Source organism: Hippoglossus stenolepis, chromosome 10, assembly GCF_022539355.2.
Source record: "Hippoglossus stenolepis isolate QCI-W04-F060 chromosome 10, HSTE1.2, whole genome shotgun sequence".
Lineage (NCBI taxonomy): Eukaryota > Metazoa > Chordata > Actinopteri > Pleuronectiformes > Pleuronectidae > Hippoglossus > Hippoglossus stenolepis.
Window position 1 is genome coordinate 22,538,376 of NC_061492.1, and position 19,744 is coordinate 22,558,119.

Here is a 19,744-nt window from a genome sequence, read left to right on the forward strand (position 1 = left end):
TATCCAGGCTATTTTGGCTTCATCTTTGTTCAGCGGTCCATGTGCTTGTCACTGACAGACCCCTTTTATGGTCATTTGATCAATTAGTAATATGAATACATTGTCAAGTGCAGCTTTAAAACGACTAAATAAATGCGTGCATTCTGTGCTCCTGCTCCAGAATCAGTTAGTGTTATTCCTTTCATTACGTTATCAGCCATATTGGAATATTTTGCAAATAGAAAATTCTTTAACCAAAGCTCATGATATTACCTACTGCTGTATTCTACCAATGATGTTTTGTTTTTTTTATCAGTCATGGGATCTGCTACGCAACACAAAACAAGCTGCATTTGAATTACTAATGTCTCACCTTAATAACCCAATATACTTAAACATGTCTACTAATGAAAAATAAACCATAATATAAACTACATTATGTATTAATACTTGTCAAAAACACATGGAAAAAAGTGTCTTAAAACACTGCCAGGTTAAAATCATTAACAGATCATGAAGGCAGCAAGTTTCTCCACATTATAGATGACAATACACACACATTAGGCCACACACTTCTCCTGATCTTCCAGCAGATCACCATCATCTGGATCATTTATCTAACAACAGTTAATGAAATAACCCAATAAATCCCATGGTGCCATTTTCTAAAGTAATTGTCAAAGACTAACATTTTTTTAATAACATGAACATTAGTCTACCCTCAATACAACAACATGAGCAAGTAAAATACACAGACAGACATTTCCTACATCTTAAATATTGAACTTGACCTGACCTGACGTTTTGAATGGACCTGCAATGGGTCTTAATTGATTTCTACCGATAATTGATTGTATGCATGAATGCAGTGCTCCTGCTCCAGAATCAGTTAGTGTTATTCTTTTCATTTGGTCTCTCCATGTCCTCTCAACAATAGAAGCAATATGAGGCAGATTCCTTGTAAACTTACATGAAAATCTCTCAGTCTCTAAATGAACCTGGCAGGGAGAAGGTTTGTGTTAATCAGGTTGTTCATGAAACATCTTCCTGTTGACACAATGAAAGGCACAAGGAGAGCGACGTCAGCGCTAAGCCAATTAGCTGGCGGAGGATGCAGCATGTCAAAGATAAGCCTGCTTATACTTAACAGTTCAGCGGTAAGTTCACGAAGCAGCAACATGTCCCTCCAGACGACGTCTGCAACGCACAGACTGAGTTTTCTCTGTGTGAAGTCACAGATAACCACTGCTCCACATTACCAGAACTATCCATAGCCCGGGGACATGGAAACACACTCTCAAAGTAGTGCAGTTAATACCTTATTTTTAGAAGTGATACAGCCACATCGGCCAAATTTAGAGCCAGAATATTCATTTCACAAACACAGTGAAGGTGACACACCTGGAGTCTGAAAACAAGCACACACATTTTTAACTTTCATCTTCCAAATGTTGTCTCATATGCTTCTCCAACATTTCTACTGGGACAAACTCATCACCAATACAATAATCATTGGGTTAAGATGCTATCTGACTGTCCCTCTGTTGTTTCCAGTACATCTCACAGTCTCCCTGCAGGCCACGTGACAGCCTGAGAGCCGACCAATAACTAAACTGCGCAAAAATCCTTCAAGTGACAAATTCATCGCCTTGTCTCCACCAGAACAAAAGGCCCTGAGATGACAGAGAAATCATCGTTGATGATGAGTGAGTGCAGTGGGTGTGCGATCCATCTCTGTGTGTCTGCTTTGCCCATGAGTTACACAGTGTGAGCGTTTTTGTTTTTGTGTATCCAGAAGTCAATGACACACACTGTAGGAATGACATGCTCATCAAACTCTCCACAGATCAAACCTCTGAGGGTCTGAAGAAAAAGAGAAGAGCCTGGGGGTGATCAACAGAGGAATATTAACTAACTGATTAAACTGCAGAGAAAGAGTCTTAAAACATCACAAGATAATAAGGTCAGTCTGTAACTCAACAAGAGAATATACAAGTCATGTAATACTGTTCTTAACTAATCAATTTAAGAATCAGTTAGTTGCTGTCACTGTTTTAATATGATTCTGTTTGCATGTAGTGGCAAACCAGAGGAAGATCTGTCTGCTGCTGCTTGAAACAACAGCGATGAGAGCTGATGGAGTGAAGAGACACAGTAAAGGTCGTAAAAACCAAAACAATTAGCTGAAAGATGCTAAATTGCTGTGAGGAACTACAGAGCTGGTTACAATATCTGGCTTTGTAACCATGGGCGATTTTTGCACTCACACAACACATAGCCAGTCATCAATCAATCATTCTGTCAAGTAGGTTATGTGTTCACCCCTGTTTGTTTGTTTGTCTGTTTGTTTGTTTGTTTGTTTGTTTTTAGCAGATTATCACGAAATATTGCAAGATGAAATGAAATGTAAATGGTGTTTTTTGACATTTTGACTGATTTCTCACGCAGGGAACAAGCATGAAACTTGATGAAAAAATATGTGGGTGACTGATATCTATGAGTGTGTGCGATGGAGTATTAGGGCCATGCAAAGAGAAAAAAAAGATCTGAGATTTTGATGATGAAGTCATACTTCACATTACATTACATGTCATTTAGCTGATGCTTTTATCCAAACCGACTTAGAATTAGCATCCATTAGGGGGTATTTTTTGGGGGGTTCAGCATCTTGCCCAAAGACACTTCGGCATGGGCTGGGATTCAAGCCGCCAACGTGCTGGTTGGAGGAGAACTGCTCTACCCACTCAGCCCCCTACTATTAAGAGAAATAAAAATTAAATTTACAAGAATAAAGTCATTATATTCAAAGAATAAAGTTGTAATATTACGAAAATATTGCAATTTAACACGTCGTAACTTAATGAGAAAAAGTCATGATTTTATGAGAATCAATAAAAAACAAATTTTTAGGAAATAAACAGCAAGGAGAATTGTGCTCGCTGGAATTTCGTTCCTTCTCCAACTTGAACCAATCTCATTGTTTCTTGAGATACCACAAAGTCCCTTTGAATAGAATACAAATGTAACCAACGGTAACCTCACAGTCGAACACTACCAAACATTTCCTCCTCCACAAAAGAGGCAACTTCCTCGAAGTCAGAGTGGTTGTTTCTTGCCGAATCCTCTGAAGTCCTAATACTAATGAAAATGTAATATTACAACTTAATTCTCGTAAATTTACAACTGTATTGATTGTTGCAGTTTTAAAATGACTACCTAAATGCATATGGAAATAACTACAGAGTCAGCAGATAATTCTCTATGGGTGTGTAAGTGCAAAACTGTTTACATTATGCATTGTAATGTCAAATCAATTGTTTATATCAAAAACACTGATCAGTGCAGCTTTAATAATAAGCTTCATAAATAATCAAGACCTTTGCTGTGAAACCTCTTCACTGACTCTGAAATCTGTCTGATTTTTACTGGATCTGACAGGAAATAGTCAACTGTTGCTCTATTCCAGCTACACTCCCTCACAGCTCGCATTAGAACAAGTGGTCAGAAGACATATGAGCTATTATCGCCTCATATTCTGTTTCTTCCTCTCAGAGACAAAGAGAGGCGCGTTAGGAAGAGAGGGTGAAAGAGACCTGACTGGAAGCAACAGGGCTCATGGAAAACACATAGTCTGGACATTTCAATAAAACATCAAACATCTGTCATCTGACACTTAAAATGCTCTAATTTAAGATTTGGAAGATCCTGTCAAAACGTCAGCATTGTGAGCTTCTCTGTTTTTAACAATTTTAACAAATTCTATTTCCACAGCTCAATCGCTCAAGCTCAGTACTCGACGAGGCTTCAGAAATACACCACCCACATTGAGAGCACCAAGCCGGGCTGCTTACGATCTGCCGAGGCAAAAACTAAACGGGCCCGAACAGGATATGTGGAATCCATCCGGACCGACGGTCAATATGTCTGCAGCCTGTGACAGGAGCTGACGCACTGAGCTCAGTCGCAGGGCTGAGCCGTGGATCTGTCAATACAAAGTAAAGGTTTCTAATAACATTTGTCAAGTTGTCTTTATCATGTTTCATACTTTTGCCTCCATATAAAACATTAAAACTTTACCTCAGAGACATTATGGAAACCCTGTTTTGCTGATACAGTTAGTCAGTGACTGGTTTCATAATCGATTAAATCAAATGTGAGAGTTTGCTGCATATGTCATTAATACAAAATTGTATGGGCTAACTTTCGTTTTTGGACATTTGGTGTCTCCACCAAATATGTTACCAACTGCAGTGTTGACAACCCTGTTGTTCGGAGTGGGATGTTTGCTTGGCCTGTGATAATGCTGGTTTCCCTTCGTAATAAGTCCCAGCCGCCACTACTACAGAGGGCTGATCACCTGTTTATTATACTAAACATATCATGTGTCCAAATCAAGCCAAATTCCACACTGCACCTCCGTGGGCCTTTAACAATGCACATGCCAAGTGTGAAGCTGAGAGGATGAGGTATGAAGATGTATGTAAGCCAGAGACCGACAGACCTCTAAATTCACACACAGTCACTCTTACATCATAACAGCTACATTAATATCAGGCAGAAGCCATTCCTGTTTCCTTTGTGACACCTCACGATGTTCGTCCGACCTGACATCACAAGTACAGACAGAAACACCAGCCTCCCACTGGGGTGGACAGCACGGCCTCTGGATGCTGCAGGTGTCAGTCAGCCCCACAGCTGCTGTTGTAAATCTCAGCAGAGCCAACTAGCTGCAGTGAAACATCGCTGACAGGGCTGCTGGAATCATGGCCTTTCAGGAAACAGCACTGTGCTGACTAATGGAGTGAGAAGTTGAGGTCAGTGGACAGATTAGAACAAGCATATAACTCAGGTGAGGTGTGACTGTGGAGGTAGAGATGAGATTAAGGACTTTAGGGGTAAATAGTTGCCTCTTGTGTTGTTTCTTCTTGTGTTTATACACTTCAGACTGTTTCCTCCTTTGATTTTGGTTCATTGATATTGAAACCCTGAACCAGGGGATATAGAAACTAGAGCTCGACAGATGGATGGATCCATGAATATGTGGAGGCTGATATTAAAGGGTAAAACATTTCTTATCAGATATATGGGCCAATAAATATATCTTTAAACAATGGCAATGATTCCCAAGATGTTGTTTTCAAATCCTTGTGCCAATGAATTGTTATTGAGGCTTGATATTATAAACAATAATAAATAATTATAAATACAACGAAACCACAAATACAATCACATGTGTAGAACTTGAAGAAAAAGAAAAATTAAATGTAAACCCTTACTGTTTTCAAGTCCTGGATCTCTTGTCAAATTATACAAAAAATATCAAATCAAACACTAGACTAATGCATCACCTAACACTTCAGCACGTGGAATGGAGGAGCTGAGGATCAAACCAACAACCTTCTGGTTAGTGGAGAACTTCTTTTAGAGTAAACTCCAAACATAAATAACATTTATGTAGATTTATATTATATTCTATCACATGTTTCACTGTGTTTTTAATCAGTATGTCCTATATTTTGTGTTAATTCACTCCTCTGAAGGTCCCATATCCTGAGTTGCAAAGTCATTAATCAGACTTTGGTGTGTTCATGTGCTTTGAAGAATGTGGAAAAACTTGGACGCTGTAAACAGCTTGTGTTGTATTTATTATGTTTAGAGTTTAAACGACACCTGGACACCTCTTTCTAATATTTGCATAATAACAAAGAGCCAAGAAAAAGGATCAGGTGACAAACATATAAAATTCTAACATTTGCACGTTAATCATATAAAAAAATCTGTATTCAATAAAAAGTCTGATGTCAGGTGCAAAAGACAAAAGTGTAACATTAAACCTATTCAAGCTCTGTTCAGAGCTAATCATAAAGTGTAAACATCGGCAACTTGTGTGCCAAAATTCAAAAAGAAAAGTTTGCATTAAAGTGGCATGTTTAGGAATAGAGTAGACTTACTATACACTGCTCAGCTATATGTTGTTAAATGAATTACACAATATCCGCTGCTGGTTGATATTTTTCCTGACTGTCATTCTGACAGAATGGGGTAAATGTTACCACTCTACATTATTACAAAACAGCTTATTTGTTACTAAGCTTTGTAATGTCCTCTTTTCCAGTGGTATTCAAAATGCTGTATTTCACAGCTGTAAGCATCAGGACACTCAAACTGATAAAGTGAGCTCCAAAGCTGCTCACAGCATGTGGAGTTACATAAGCAGAGGAAGGTGTGGACACAGAGCAGGACACAAGAGGTAAAGGTAGAAACAGATGAAAGAAGATAAAGGCTGCTGCTTGGGGATCACTCTGTTTAAGACAAGTTGTAAAGTGCCAGCCTGCAGAGAGGCTACAGACGATCAGCTCAGGTTAACGTGAACCAAAAGCACCACAGAGTCGAATCCAACAACAGTGAGCTCAGTGAAAACAGTTTGCATGTGGATGTCGGTTAAAGGAGCGGAGCTGTCCTTTCAGCACCACCGACACGCACACACACACACACCCCTCTGTCTCAGCTCAGAGAAAAAACACCGCTTTACACAAACCACACACAGAAACTACTTCCACTGACTCCACACAGACAAGGCACCATTCTCCTGGATTCACATCCCCCCCTCCGGTTCACAGTATCCACCTCTGACACGTACTGTTAATCACAGGCACAGCACAGACGTTATTGGCCTACTTACCATCAATCGCCATGATGTTCTTGTTTGGCTTCAACCAAAGCGGCCGGTGAAGAAGGGGGAGCGGCCCACTGTCAGGCTGAGGGAGGGGGGTGGCTGATGGAGTGGTACAGTCCATGAGACAGCGAGGGGCATGAAGCTGACTGTCTGAAACAAGTGCTGTTTTAATATCTTATGTATTATTTACAGCTGAGAGAAACTACTCAGCTCAACTTATCACTTATAAAGCTCAGCAAATTATATACTCCTTTATGTGACACATGCTGTATCCATTAAATAGATTGCAGCATATATATTTTGAATGTTTATTATTATTATTATTATTATGGCAAGTTAAAGTTAATTTAGTTCAGCGAAGCTACATTATTGTAATATTAGATGATAATACATCTTAATAATGAGGAACTGCATAGATGACTATAAAGTTTAATTATGTACTAACCCAAAAGTGAATTTACATGGTCATAGTAAAAAATTATAGATTATATAATAAGATTATTACATATCATACTAATATGCTTACGGGATGACATTAAATAAAGAATACAAGGTAGCTTCCTTTATCGTTAATCAATTACAAAATACTTCAACAACAGCTTATTGGGAAGTTGTGTTTGTTTATCCAAGCAAAACATTAATTTTGGACTAAGTAAAATAATATAAGATGTATTATACGCTACTACAGCTAAATAATGACGCCTGTTACATTTGATACAATTTTCGATGATTTAAAACGTGCACTGACTAAAGTAACAATTTTCCTTAGCTGAGCTATTAGTTGTATGAGATGATAATGCACTTATGTTAATAAGACTTTAAAATGTACCTCAATGAACCTGAATCATTTTTTTGTGATATCTACTGAATACAGGCATCTCTATTTAAAGCATTTTCTGACTAGTATTATTTATCTTCATCTTAAATTAGCTAAACAAGCTAGTTTAGGCAGCTCAATAGTAAACACATGAGGAAGATGCATTCGATTTCTTACACAGGAGATAGTACAGTTTTAAAGTTATGCTAAATGCTAAAGCAGCTAAATAATGTAGCCTAACCAACCAAATAATGAATTTGCTTTACCTGCAGGAAAAGCTTACCTGCAAAAGCTTATTAGATGCTAATGCAGCCTTATCTTTTGCTGAATTAAATAGACTTTTGTGATACAAAAAACAAGAGGAACCATTCCTTTAATGAACTTTATTCTGGTTTGAGTTTTAAAGTGAAAGAAAAATATTCATCCTTCTGTAAATGAATGCAAAGCACAGGAAAAGAATATCAGCTTTCTGAAGACACTTCTGTTTCATATATTTCTCATATTCCTGCAGGTAACTGATTAAATATGTACTCAACGGAAATGTTCAGCTCTGAGTCCCACTTGAATGACTCAGTGCGGCTGCTTCATGCCTGAGCTGTTAATCATCGTCTGATTGCTGATGGCTGGAAAAAGAACAAGCAGGGCTCTGATTCCTGGGTGCTGCTCTGATAATCAACACCGAGTGTTTGTGTCAGCCCTCGCACAACAACAGCCTGTTCCTACAGTCGCCTCCTGGACCGTCATCAGACAGAAATCCATCAAACAAGTGGCGGATATGAATGTCAGCACTGATTGCAGCGTAAAAACAGCAGAACCACAATCTTCAAATATTAACCCATCAACACCTCGGCTGTAGCCTTTGCTAACAAAAAGAAACTGCAATGTAACTTCAAAATTCTACTAAACATCCGTGAATGATGGGATCTGAATGTAAAAGTGTTGCATGGCAGCTAATGTTTACGCAATGTGAATCTTAAAGGTCAGGTATTAAATAGAGAAATATAATTAAATAGCAGGCATCATCGCTAATAAGAAAAACTATTCAATACTCACTGGGCTGTTTTTTAAAACAGCTGGACAGCAGAGGTGTAAGTATATTGAAAGTTGCAGAATATATTCAAATATTACTTGATTCTTATTTTACATTGAATCTTACATAAAGAGGTGGAAGGAGCCCGTTATGGCAGGATTGTGTAGAGGGTTGGACTAGATGGGACCATACAACTGGTGGAAAAATCACCAGGGCAGAATTCTTGAAGGTGGAACCACACTGATTCAAGTTCTTGGTCCAGTCAGAGTAGGACGTCCTCCTGAGTCCTGCTAATCTGTACAGGTCTGGTGGGTCTGCCAGAGGAAGGGCTCATTCGAGCCAAACCTGAGCAGCTGCCCAAGGAGTTTGGAAAACAGGAGGTACAGGTGGCGACCACGACCATGTTCTGAGGGCGATAGCAGACTCCATCTGGCATCAACAACAGCAAGCAGCAGCACCCAACCCAGGGCGTCATCGCCTTTGTGCAAGCAGGGCTTAAGCCTCAGACAAAGACCCAGTGTTTGGCACTCGCTGGTAGGGAAGCAGCATAAGTTCCTCAAAATGATTGCAGTAACCACACTTAGGACTGACATTGTACTGATGTTCAGGTTAACCACACAAGTGGTGTTGCTTGTGGTGACTGTTCCTTGGGAAGACGGGATGGAGGAAGCCCAGGAAAGAAAACTAGCAAAGTATGCTGACCTAGGGTTGAGAGTTGACTACTTCTGGGTATAAAGAGTAGGCATGACAAGCTAATGCTTCAGCCTATGCCTTTTAGGTCCATACATTAGTTTTTAAAAATGTATTTTCTTTTGTAAACTTATTGCTTTGTTTTTTTTGTAACGAATACTTTGTTAAAAATCTTACTAACTAACTAACTAACCAACTAGACCTGCTGAGTGCCAGAAGAACAGGTGGAATGTTCACTGTGAAAGTGGGATGTATGCTCTTCATAGGCTCCTCCTTATCAGTGGGCTGCAAGGGAGGAGAGCCATCAAAAACATCTGGGAAGCCGCAGAGAGGTCTTCCTGCTGGCTCTGGTTGAAGGGGGGGGATGAGTGGTGTGAACCACCTGGACACAAGTTGGGCCTGATTCTCCCCGGTTGGGTCGCCTGGGTGAAGATGTCAAGACCCGAAACACCTGCTGACCCCCATCGCTGACTATGTGTCCATGTTAGAACTACAAGCCTACTAGTGGTAGGAGTGTGTGCTACTTGGTGCCTAAGCTTTAAACATTAATGACACGACATAAACACAAGTTATTACGAGCACGTTATCTAGTAATTATTGTCTTCAGTAGTCTATATTTATTCTGGTCTGATCTAAATCGCTCTGTGTTACTGCAGTCGGCCCATTTCCTGACGGTTCATTAAACTCCATTCATTTCTATCTAATCACATTGTAATTAAGCTGATTCTGCTCCTGCAGTCTTTGTCAGTCAGGTTCTATTGGCTGCTCATGTTCGTCTCTCAGCTGACTGAAACGCAAACACACAGTTCGCTCCATTGTACAAAGTATAGCTGCGCTTGTTTTGTTTCAGCCTCTGAAAACATGCAGCTGTTGTATTATGCAGATGTTAATAAGAGCCTTAACATAATAAGAAATATAAAAGCCCATCAAGTCTGATTTGGAAAATGCAATTTTGTAGTCCCATGCTGTCACTGGGTTGCCATGGATACGGCTGTTTCATGAGCTTTACCTTGTGATACCATGTAAAAATATTATTCAGTAACACACTACAACTGTGCCCTCATTCTGTTCTCCTCTAATTTTAGAAACCTAATTTTTCAGTCATGTTTGGCAGGAATTTAAAGAGGGATGTGCACAAGACAGAATGAAAGACAGATTTGAAAGGGGAGACTGAGAGAATTGTACACAAAGCACATATTTCAAAAAATGTTGGTCATATAATCCAACATGAAGTTTACATAAAATGATATCACTAATTGATGGATACCCTCCACATCTTCTTCTCCTTATAAGTGCAACACTGCGATGTCTGAGATATTATTTGACTTATTGACATGATGCAAACTGTGTGACTAACCCTCTGAACAAAGTCAAGGCTTCTACCAATAAACACCTCGACAGCCAGCTTCGATTAAAGGGGGCGTGTTTTTCTCTTCTCATTTCCTCAGCAGATACATCACCCAATGCAAAGAGAGGCAGGTCACCAATAATGGACAGATATACATTGTTGGATGGAAACAACCATGTTGCACCTCTACAAGCTGTGAGCACACCTGTCAAAGAGGGATTTCCCCCTCTCAGCCCACAGGTAAAAACTGTATTAACAGTATTAAGTTGAGGGGAGATAATATTTGCAAAGAATAAATATAATTGTGTATTTGAGAAGTTACGTTTACTCTTATTTTATACCTGAGGAGACAAACATCCAGAGTCACACAATGAGACTTTTGGGAGTGATTAAAACAGATTCAAGAATTACACAATTACAAATGAAAAACAAGAAATTACCAATGCATGTCGTATAGATTAATACATTTGGCTTCAAAAGCAAGCTTGGCCCAGCATGCCCAACCTTTTAACATAACATTTACATCAGTGTTTAAGTTGGGTTATAGGCTTTTATTTTGAACATATACAACAAGGCACAGCAAACAAGTGAACCTTAGCAACAAATGTTCAACATGAATAAATCAAGTCCGAAAAGAAGAAGCGAATACTTCATCAAGTCGTGCTGTCATGTCGTGAAATGCTGTAATGTTCCAGCTGTTAATTATAAACAGCTTAATCACAATCAAAAAACATAAACATTCATGACTGTCTTACTGTGCCCTGTTTTTTCAATCCCTGTCACTGTTATCATACAAAACTAACAAATTCATAATGTGATAAAAACCTGATCTGAGTTAATATATATTTTTTAAACATAAACTATTGAATTAAAACCAATAAAATGTCATAAATGTCAAACAGTCAATAAAATATATATTTCCTTCTATGTATAGTTTTTGCCCAGATGTGTTTGGAACAGGGTTATTAAACATGAATGCATGGTGCCTGGGGAGGGTTGACTCTCTTAAGCTGAAACTCTCAACGGACAAACCACAGATTCTTCAGAGTTTACTGTGAAACTCAAGAGTACACTGTTAAGCTTTATTGTACTTTTATATTTCACTAAATACACAGAAACAAAACAATAAAATATCTTCGCAGTTAGTTACAGCAGTTTGCACGGAATTGTGGGAAAAGTGCACGATGCCATTTGTCATTTACAGTAACTTATTGTATTTTGGAAATCACAGTAACATAGTAGTCAAGACATTTGCGGTGGTGCTATGACTCGAACTTTCGAGTCATCACTTCTAAAGGCAAATTAAAACATGACTCTCACGTACAATGTGAATCAATAGATTTTAAGCTGTAAATGTAAATAAAGTGCCTATAGACACAACTTCCCAAACACAGACACGTTTCCCTCTGTCTCCTCTCCATTCATCCTTGTTTACTGGATTCTATTTTTAGCTGCAGCTCTGTTAAAATGCCCTCTGCTGGGCTCATCAAAGCTGCTCGTTCCTGTTGTCATAGAAATGGAGCTGGCCGTTAGATGCTCTGTCTGCAGGCTGCATGCGCCACACTCACCAGCAGGGGGAGCACAGCTGTGGGTCAGTGACATTCTTCTGAACAGGTAGATATATACATCTTACTCAGGAAACATCAGCACAGACATGAAATGTATACCACACTAATGTTGTGGCAGTAGTGAGAGGTGAGCAGGGCCACGACAGTCATGCCCAGTTCATGTTTGACCTTGAGCTGTGAACACCAGTGTGACTCCTGGGAATCAACCTCATCAGCTCACTGCTGTTATGGTGCTGCTGGGAAAATTGGTTCTTCACAGCAGCATGTGTTATTCCAACCACCGCATTAAAACTGAATGAGATGCGTTTCATAACCGCAGTCTCCGGACTTAGTGTGTTTACATTCATTTTATTCACCGTGGGGAACAAGGAGGGTTCATAGCAACACACGTCTCCGAATAGATTTAAGAATAGATAAATGTAAATGTCAGAAGAAGGCTGCAGCTCCCTCGTGGCTGCCTAACTGATGTATGGAAAATATATTCATGATGGATATAATGCACATGTGATCAAAGATTTCAAGGTGTTTAATATTTCCTACATTCATTGTATGTACTGATCAGAGCCGCTGCCTGGAATACCAACTGTCTGTCAGCTCACAGGCTTAATTGTATCAGACCTTAGATCATGTAGTCATATTGTAAGTGATGGGAAAACACAAACTGTAGTGACTGATAAGAGAACCATCTGTGTAACCTGGTACATTGATAAAGGTAATGCAGAGGCTGAAAAAAGATTTAATTTTAAGTTTTATTTATTTGACATTATGATCATTAGAATACCATCATCCCGCCCATTGAGTGCGTAAACTGACTGGTTAACTGGTTAATCTCACAGTCAGCCAAAGCATGAAAATGAGAATCATGACTGCTGACTTTGTGTGTTATTATGTTGATCCAGTTGAATTCCTCACAGTTTTGTTATGGTTGATTCTGCTGAACAGGGGAAGAGTTCACTGAATAGTTCCATGTTAACATTGTCGATTGTCGATTGTAAGTAATAAATCGCCTTTGTTGTACACTTTGCACGCATCTAAACAATCAATCAGCAACCGTGGTGGCTTCTTTTGATTGGCAACGGGTCACTACACTGATTATCCATTTATAATAAAATGTACAACACATGAATGTGTGCAAAGAGTGAGGGGCTCCATTTGGTGCCTGCACTCAGAGCACTCGCCCCTGATGCAGGCTGAACAGTGAGGAGCTGAGCTGTTACCATAGTAATACAGAGGCTCCTACACATAACACAACTTGACCAGGAGTTTACATTTTATGTGCAAGTAAAAATGTAACGATCTGATACTACAAATCTGTTGTTTTCATTTAAAATATACTTCATCAGTTTAAATTACTGCCTTGAGAAAAGACCGAAGAAATAATCAAATGCACAAATATAAATTAGTATGAAATATAAGAGCAGTTTTCCTAAGTCTGAGAATGTCAGTGCTGCAGTGATGTAGAATGAATTAATGATTAAGTTACATCAATAAAAATATCTTACAAAACAATTGTTTCCCCCATTAAAGGGATAGTTCACAGAAAAATGAAAATCCACTCATTATCTTCTCACCACTATGCCGATGGAGGGGTGGGTGAAGTGTTTGAGTCAACAAAACACTTCTGGAGTCTCGGGGGTAAACAGTGCTTCAACCATGGCGGCCTCTTTTTCGGATGTAATAAAACAACAGAGAAAAAACATAACATGCCTCCATACTGCTGGTGTGGTGTCATCCCAGTCTACGTCTGAAGAAGAGGTCACCAGTTACTTCAATTGTATTGACAACACTGTTTGCCCCTGAGACTCCAGAAGGGTTTTGTGGCCTGTGAACACTTCACCCCCCCTCCATTGGCATAGTCGTGTGTCGATAATGAGTGAATTTTCATTTTTCTGTGAACTATGCCTTTAAGCTTTTCTGTATCTGACTCAGACTGTGTATGGTCTGTGCATTTCGGGAAGAGTGGACTATGGCGCCATCATGTGGCCATACTTTGTAATTGAATAATGACGATTAGGTGAGTTTGTGTTTAAACATTTTTAATCGCAATGACTAATCCAATAATTTAATTTTTTGTAAGTTAGATCTGACACTTTAATGTTAAAGGGACTATAACACAACAACTGACCAATATTACAAACAGGACCTTTGCTTCTAAATTAAACAATACATTTGTTCATTTCTTTTTTCATATTTTTATTCTAATTTCCTGGAGTTAATCTTTACTCCATCCGTCCTTTCATAAATCCATCCACATATAAAAATCGGAATTAAAGCAATGATGTTTTAGCTGTTACATACAGTAGCTTAGGTCCGTAGTTTGTTTCTGAGGTTGTTCAGCTGCTCCATGTCCACGCTGCTGCCGCCACACACGATCACCAGCAGGGGGCCCAGGGGGGTCGGAAGGCGACCTAAAGAGAAAGGTCAAGGATCAGCCTCTGCCCTCATCTACATCTGTTACAACAGTATGTGCACACACCGAGTTTTTAAAAAGATGTAATCTTGTTCCACAAAGTAAAACAATTGAAGTACATCCTCTATCTGTGAAACACCAACACGGCTTCAAGGTGAGACCAACTAATGTACACAAGCATAATCATAAGAAAATAGGGATGGTTAATAAAACTATATCAATAATCATCTTGATAAAATTTTCAACAGGAAATAACAAAAGTTCAATATAATGCTTTTCATATTGTGAGGAGGTTTAACACATAATTGATCGACCTCAGATTTGTTTTACTGTTTATCATTCTCTGCTCATGAAAAAGAGTTTTATCACGATAATAGTCAATATTATTGACTGCTATGAAAATGTATATCTTTATAATTTCAGTCAGACAACTCGTGTTTATTTACGAGTGTTTATCTCATGTTTTGTTTGTTAGAGCTTGGCTTAGAGTCAATGGCCTAATGACTTCCCCAGATACAATTACATTGATAAAGTGGGGGGGGGGTGATGAACAAATATCTTTAACCCCCTGTCAGAGCCTCCAGGTGGATGCTGGGGTGGTGGACGGGCTGGAACCACAGGAAAAGAACCCTAACCCTAACATTGATTTGACCGTCTGTACTGGCTTGCAGGCGTCCCTCCATTTTTGGCCAATTCTTTCAGCCCCATAAGAACCAGGAGGAAACAAAGACAAGGAGCAGCAATACATTCAGTGTAGTTACCTTCATCCTGCAGTCTGTGTAGAAGACCACTGTAGACTGCTGCTAGTGCTGCTCCACACGCCATCTCCACCAGCACACGCTCCTCATCTGTCAACAATGTACACACACACACACACACACACACACACACACACACACACACACACACACACACACACACACACACACACACACACACACACACACACACGTAAAGTAAAACAAAGGCAAATCAAAGATAACTTCATTATAAAGGCTTAAGGCTGTTATAAAGATAAAAAGCAGTGTTCTTAGAATCGGAATGATGGTACAGTGGAGGCTGGAGCAAAATGGTTCTCGGTTCAGATCCCGGTTCGGGGTCTTTCTGTGTAAAGTTTGCATGTTCTCTCAGTGTCTGAGTGGGTTTTTCCCTGGGTACCTCCCAAAAGAGATGCACATTGGGGATGACATTGATTCGAGACTCTAAATTGACTGTAGGTGTGAGTATGAATGCTTGTTTGTCTCTGTATTTTGGCCATGCATTATGCTGGAGAACTGTCCAGGGTTAACCCCGCCTTTTTCCCCAATGTCAACAGGGATTGGCTACAGACCCCCCACGACCCTCAAAGAACGAGTGGTTTGAATAATGGATGGATTTCATTTGTTCACAAATCATTCTGGATGTTTGAAAACACACACTCACCCAGGAAGGTTTCCACGGCGTGCAGGGCCTGCTGGTCTGTCACCAGCTCCGAGACGATCTTCAGCTCGCTGCACTGACTGTATTTAAAGGCCTGCTCGCACACCGTCTTTGCTCCGAGACATTTGGCCTCGCTGGGAGAGGACACACGCAGCCAGAGACCAGGATGAGGATGTATTTCATCACTGCACAAAACTAATGAACTCTTCAACTTCTTACCTGGTGATGTCATCCAAAGTGACCCTCCTCCCTGCCTTAACAGCGGCATTAAAACAGTCTGCGCCCACTGTCTCCATGGCGACGATCGGTACATCCGTCCAGCCTACGTCCTTCAGGCCCTGGACGACTCCACACAGGAGCCCTCCTCCGCCCACAGACAACACCACGGCTCCAGGCTTCCCACTGGGGCCCAGTGAGGCCGCGACCTCTGAGATCACGCTGGCGTGGCCCTGCCTGGCGGTGAGCACAGAGAGAGGCGTACACACGTTATCTGAGTATAAGTATCTTAAAGTTTAGTTGATGCATTGCACAAACAGTACACTTTCATTGTGATGAGTGTTTCTACCACAGCAGGGGGTGATCGAACGGAGGAACATAAGTGAGTCCTTCAGTTTCTGTCAGTCTGAGAGCTTCTGCGTTGGCGTCATCCCAAACCTACAACGAAACATTTTCCAAAGTAAAAAAAAGAAGAAAGCGATCTAGCTTCTGTGCCACAAAGAGATCACTGACATGTTTGTCACACTTTACCTTCCCTACGATCTGGACTGCAGCCCCCTGATCCTGTAGTTTCTGAATGACCGTCGGAGGGGAAGAGGAGGGAACCACGATGGTGGCTGGTACACCCATTTTTCTTGCTACGTATGCAGCAGCCATACCTGCGTTACCACCTAGAATAAAGCCCACAGTGTTTTAGTATAGTAGAGTCGACCAATTGGTTTCTTTCTAGTAGGGTATTGTGTATTTCAACATGAGGTGTCACCTGAAGAACAGACAACTCCTTTGGACTTTGTGCCGAGCTGCAGAGGAGAGCAACAATATGAAACAAGGGCAACTCAAGTCTTTATATATTAATAATAAACACATAAATAAATAATCAATTAACTAATTAGTTAAACTCTGCCACAGTCCACCGGTGTTGTCCTTTGATTATGTAAGGTCTGTGGGAGAAAAGGCTCTTATCGGCTCCAGCAGGGGTTCGGGGTTCGGGGCTCCTACCTGCTGACAGAGGTGTCCGATGCCGCGGATCTTGAAGGAGCCAGAGGGCTGTGAATTCTCCATCTTTAAATAGACAGGGGTTCCCGCCCGTCTGGACATGCTGACGCTCTCCAGCAGTGGTGTGTTCAGGTGGAAATGCTCCGCCATGATGTAGCTACAGTCACTGAAGGGCAAACAACATGTTGGACATGTTGAAAATCAATGTGACTGTGACAGCAGGTAGGATGTTCTACCGTAGTCAGGCTGCAGGGTGTCGAAGCGAAGACCTTTTTATTTCCACTTGAAATTAAATTTTCGACAAAACTTGTGTTGGAAACACACGACAAAAATGAAAATGTTCTTGTTCCAAGTAAACACAGTTATGTCCGTTATGACTCCAACGCCTTGATCTCCATTGTCCCAAGTTTAAAAAACTGTCAACACGAGTATTGATGCAGCACATAAAAATTATTTTCTTCATTCTAGCAGAATAGAGACATTTCTTTGTGACCTTTGGCGGCGACGTGTCTAATATAATTAAGACACATCCCATCTCAATGTGAGACAGTTTAAATCAATTAAGGCCTTTTATTTGTACATTCTCCGACGTTTTAAGGACCTGCAGCCACCCTGGTCTGTTTGTGGTTTACAGGGCCGAGAGGTTTATAAATGTATCTAATATAAATTGGTATTACAGTTCTCAGCGGTGTCCCCTGCCCTCCACTTTGTTACGCAGTAGCCAGACTTTAGATTGAACTTTCTCTTCACTGGCTTCCAGTAAATTTTTTAATTGATTCTAAGATTTGATTGCAGACTTTTAAGGCCCCGTTGGGGACTTGCACCTCAGTACATTTGAGATCTTTTGAAACCATATGTGCCCGGTCAGAGCCTGAGGTCCTCAGTGAGGGACCCGCACGCCATTCCACAGTCCTGGCTGAGGAGCAGAGGCGACCGGGCCTTCTCTGTCAGGGCAAGCGCCCCCTCCTGTTTTTATAGGTGTTCTTTCTTTTACTTCTTACTTCGGATCTTACCAACTTTTTTTCTCCAAAGTTTTATTTTTACTTTCTTCTCATCTGTAACACTTTTTATTTTTGTATTTGTGATCTTCAAATTGCTTTTATAATCTCCTGTTGTTTGGATTTAATGTTTCATTTGTAACTTGTAAAGCACGTTGTAACTGTGTTGAAAAGTACCTTATAATAAAGTGTATTATTATCATATGCACCCTGCAAGGCAGATGCTGCCTTCAAATACTGCAGGGAGACACAGTGATGAAGAGCGAGGTGCACATGACTGGTTGATGTGACCAGTGGACAGATCATAACATATTCATACTGCAGCTGGTCACAACATATCTCATTGTGAGGCTGTAGTTCAGATTAAATCGCATTGCACTTGTGATTTTCTTTCATTCTCTAACTCTTCGTTGTTGTTGCTGTGAGTAACTTTGTGTAAATAATCCTCTACACGCTGCTCCCACAACAACAACCAGTGTAAACTGATGACCTGTGTAGTGACGCACACATCGTCCTCTACGTCACTCATCAGGCGACTGGACGTGGCTGATAAATAACAACTTACATTCGGAGAAGACGAGCCCCTGACCGTCAGATGATAAACTGTGAGCATCATTACACAGTCATATGATTCTTCATATGTAGCATGTAGCAGCTAGCGAAACACTCTCACTTCCGGTTTGTACTTTCAAAATAAACGTGCTTCGGGATTTCTCAATACCATGAATGTTGTGACAGTGGGAATAAGTTACTGTATTAGTGCAAAGTGGATTCACTCAAGTGCTGCACGGAGGTTTTTGTGTTTGCAAGATTTGCCTTAATTCGTAAAAACAAGTAAGAGTATTCTACACTGTACTAATGGTATATTCTGACATATAGTTATATTAAAAGTTTTATTTAATGACTTTAGATTCAATGTAAACTCTACTACTACTAATACAAATTATAACTATATAACAATAACAATAATGACGGTTTTACTACTACTACTACTACTGCTAATAATAATAATAATAATAATAATAATAATAATAATAATAACTATATACAAATTATTGTAATGGTTATTTTACTACTACTACTACCAGTACTACTAATAATAATAATCTTTGTCTTCATTTCCTCATTATAATAAAGTATTATTTTACACTGTCTGTCTCAGGAAGTACAAGAGATAAAACGACAAAACACCTTGACACCTGTGTTCAGCCCACTTGCTTGTCTATCCTCTGCTTTCATTGTACATGTTATAGTTCCCCAGGTATTATTTGTTATTTGCGGTGACATGACAGATGTTTGCGTTTCAAATTAGTTTGTAACAGATTCAGCGTGTTTTAACTTTAAGAGAAAAATACTAGACAAACTATAGAGAGTAGTCATATTGTGAATTAGAACAGGAATGCACCTACCTGTTAGGAGCCTGCTGTATGTGTGGAGACTTGAATGGGTTAATTCCCTTCTAAAGTCCACAGTTTATTACCATGACTTGTGTGTGATGTGTGTGTGTGTGTGTGTGTGTGTGTGTGTGTGTGTGTGTGTGGGGGTTATCTTCAATGGATAACTATTGTTTTTCCTCTGAAACTTCTTCTATACTATA

The 19,744-nt window shown here is 40.0% G+C and overlaps 1 protein-coding gene across 1 annotated transcript; it reads right to left on the reverse strand.

Annotated features, from left to right (window-relative positions):
• Window positions 1–14,174: 14,174 nt before the first annotated feature.
• On the reverse strand, window positions 14,175–18,825 carry sdsl (serine dehydratase-like). The gene is made up of 9 exons (XM_035169166.2): window positions 18,713–18,825; window positions 17,153–17,315; window positions 16,917–16,953; window positions 16,685–16,824; window positions 16,503–16,591; window positions 16,157–16,390; window positions 15,941–16,071; window positions 15,280–15,366; window positions 14,175–14,516 (listed from the first exon to the last, which is right to left on the reverse strand). The coding sequence occupies exons 2-9, from the start codon at window positions 17,297–17,299 to the stop codon at window positions 14,413–14,415; spliced, it is 969 nt and encodes a 322-aa protein (XP_035025057.1). The 5' UTR covers window positions 17,300–17,315; window positions 18,713–18,825; the 3' UTR covers window positions 14,175–14,412.
• Window positions 18,826–19,744: the final 919 nt, after the last annotated feature.

Bases quoted from the DNA above. Each gene is read 5' to 3' on its own strand.
- sdsl (XM_035169166.2), bottom strand. From the start codon at position 17,299: ATGGCGGAGCATTTCCACCTGAACACACCACTGCTGGAGAGCGTCAGC. The intron at 16,072-16,156 runs GTAAGAAGTTGA...GTCCTCTCCCAG, and splicing joins ACTTTGGATGACATCACCAG to CGAGGCCAAATGTCTCGGAG. The intron at 14,517-15,279 runs GTAACTACACTG...CTTTCTCTTTAG, and splicing joins ACACAGACTGCAGGATGAAG to GTCGCCTTCCGACCCCCCTG.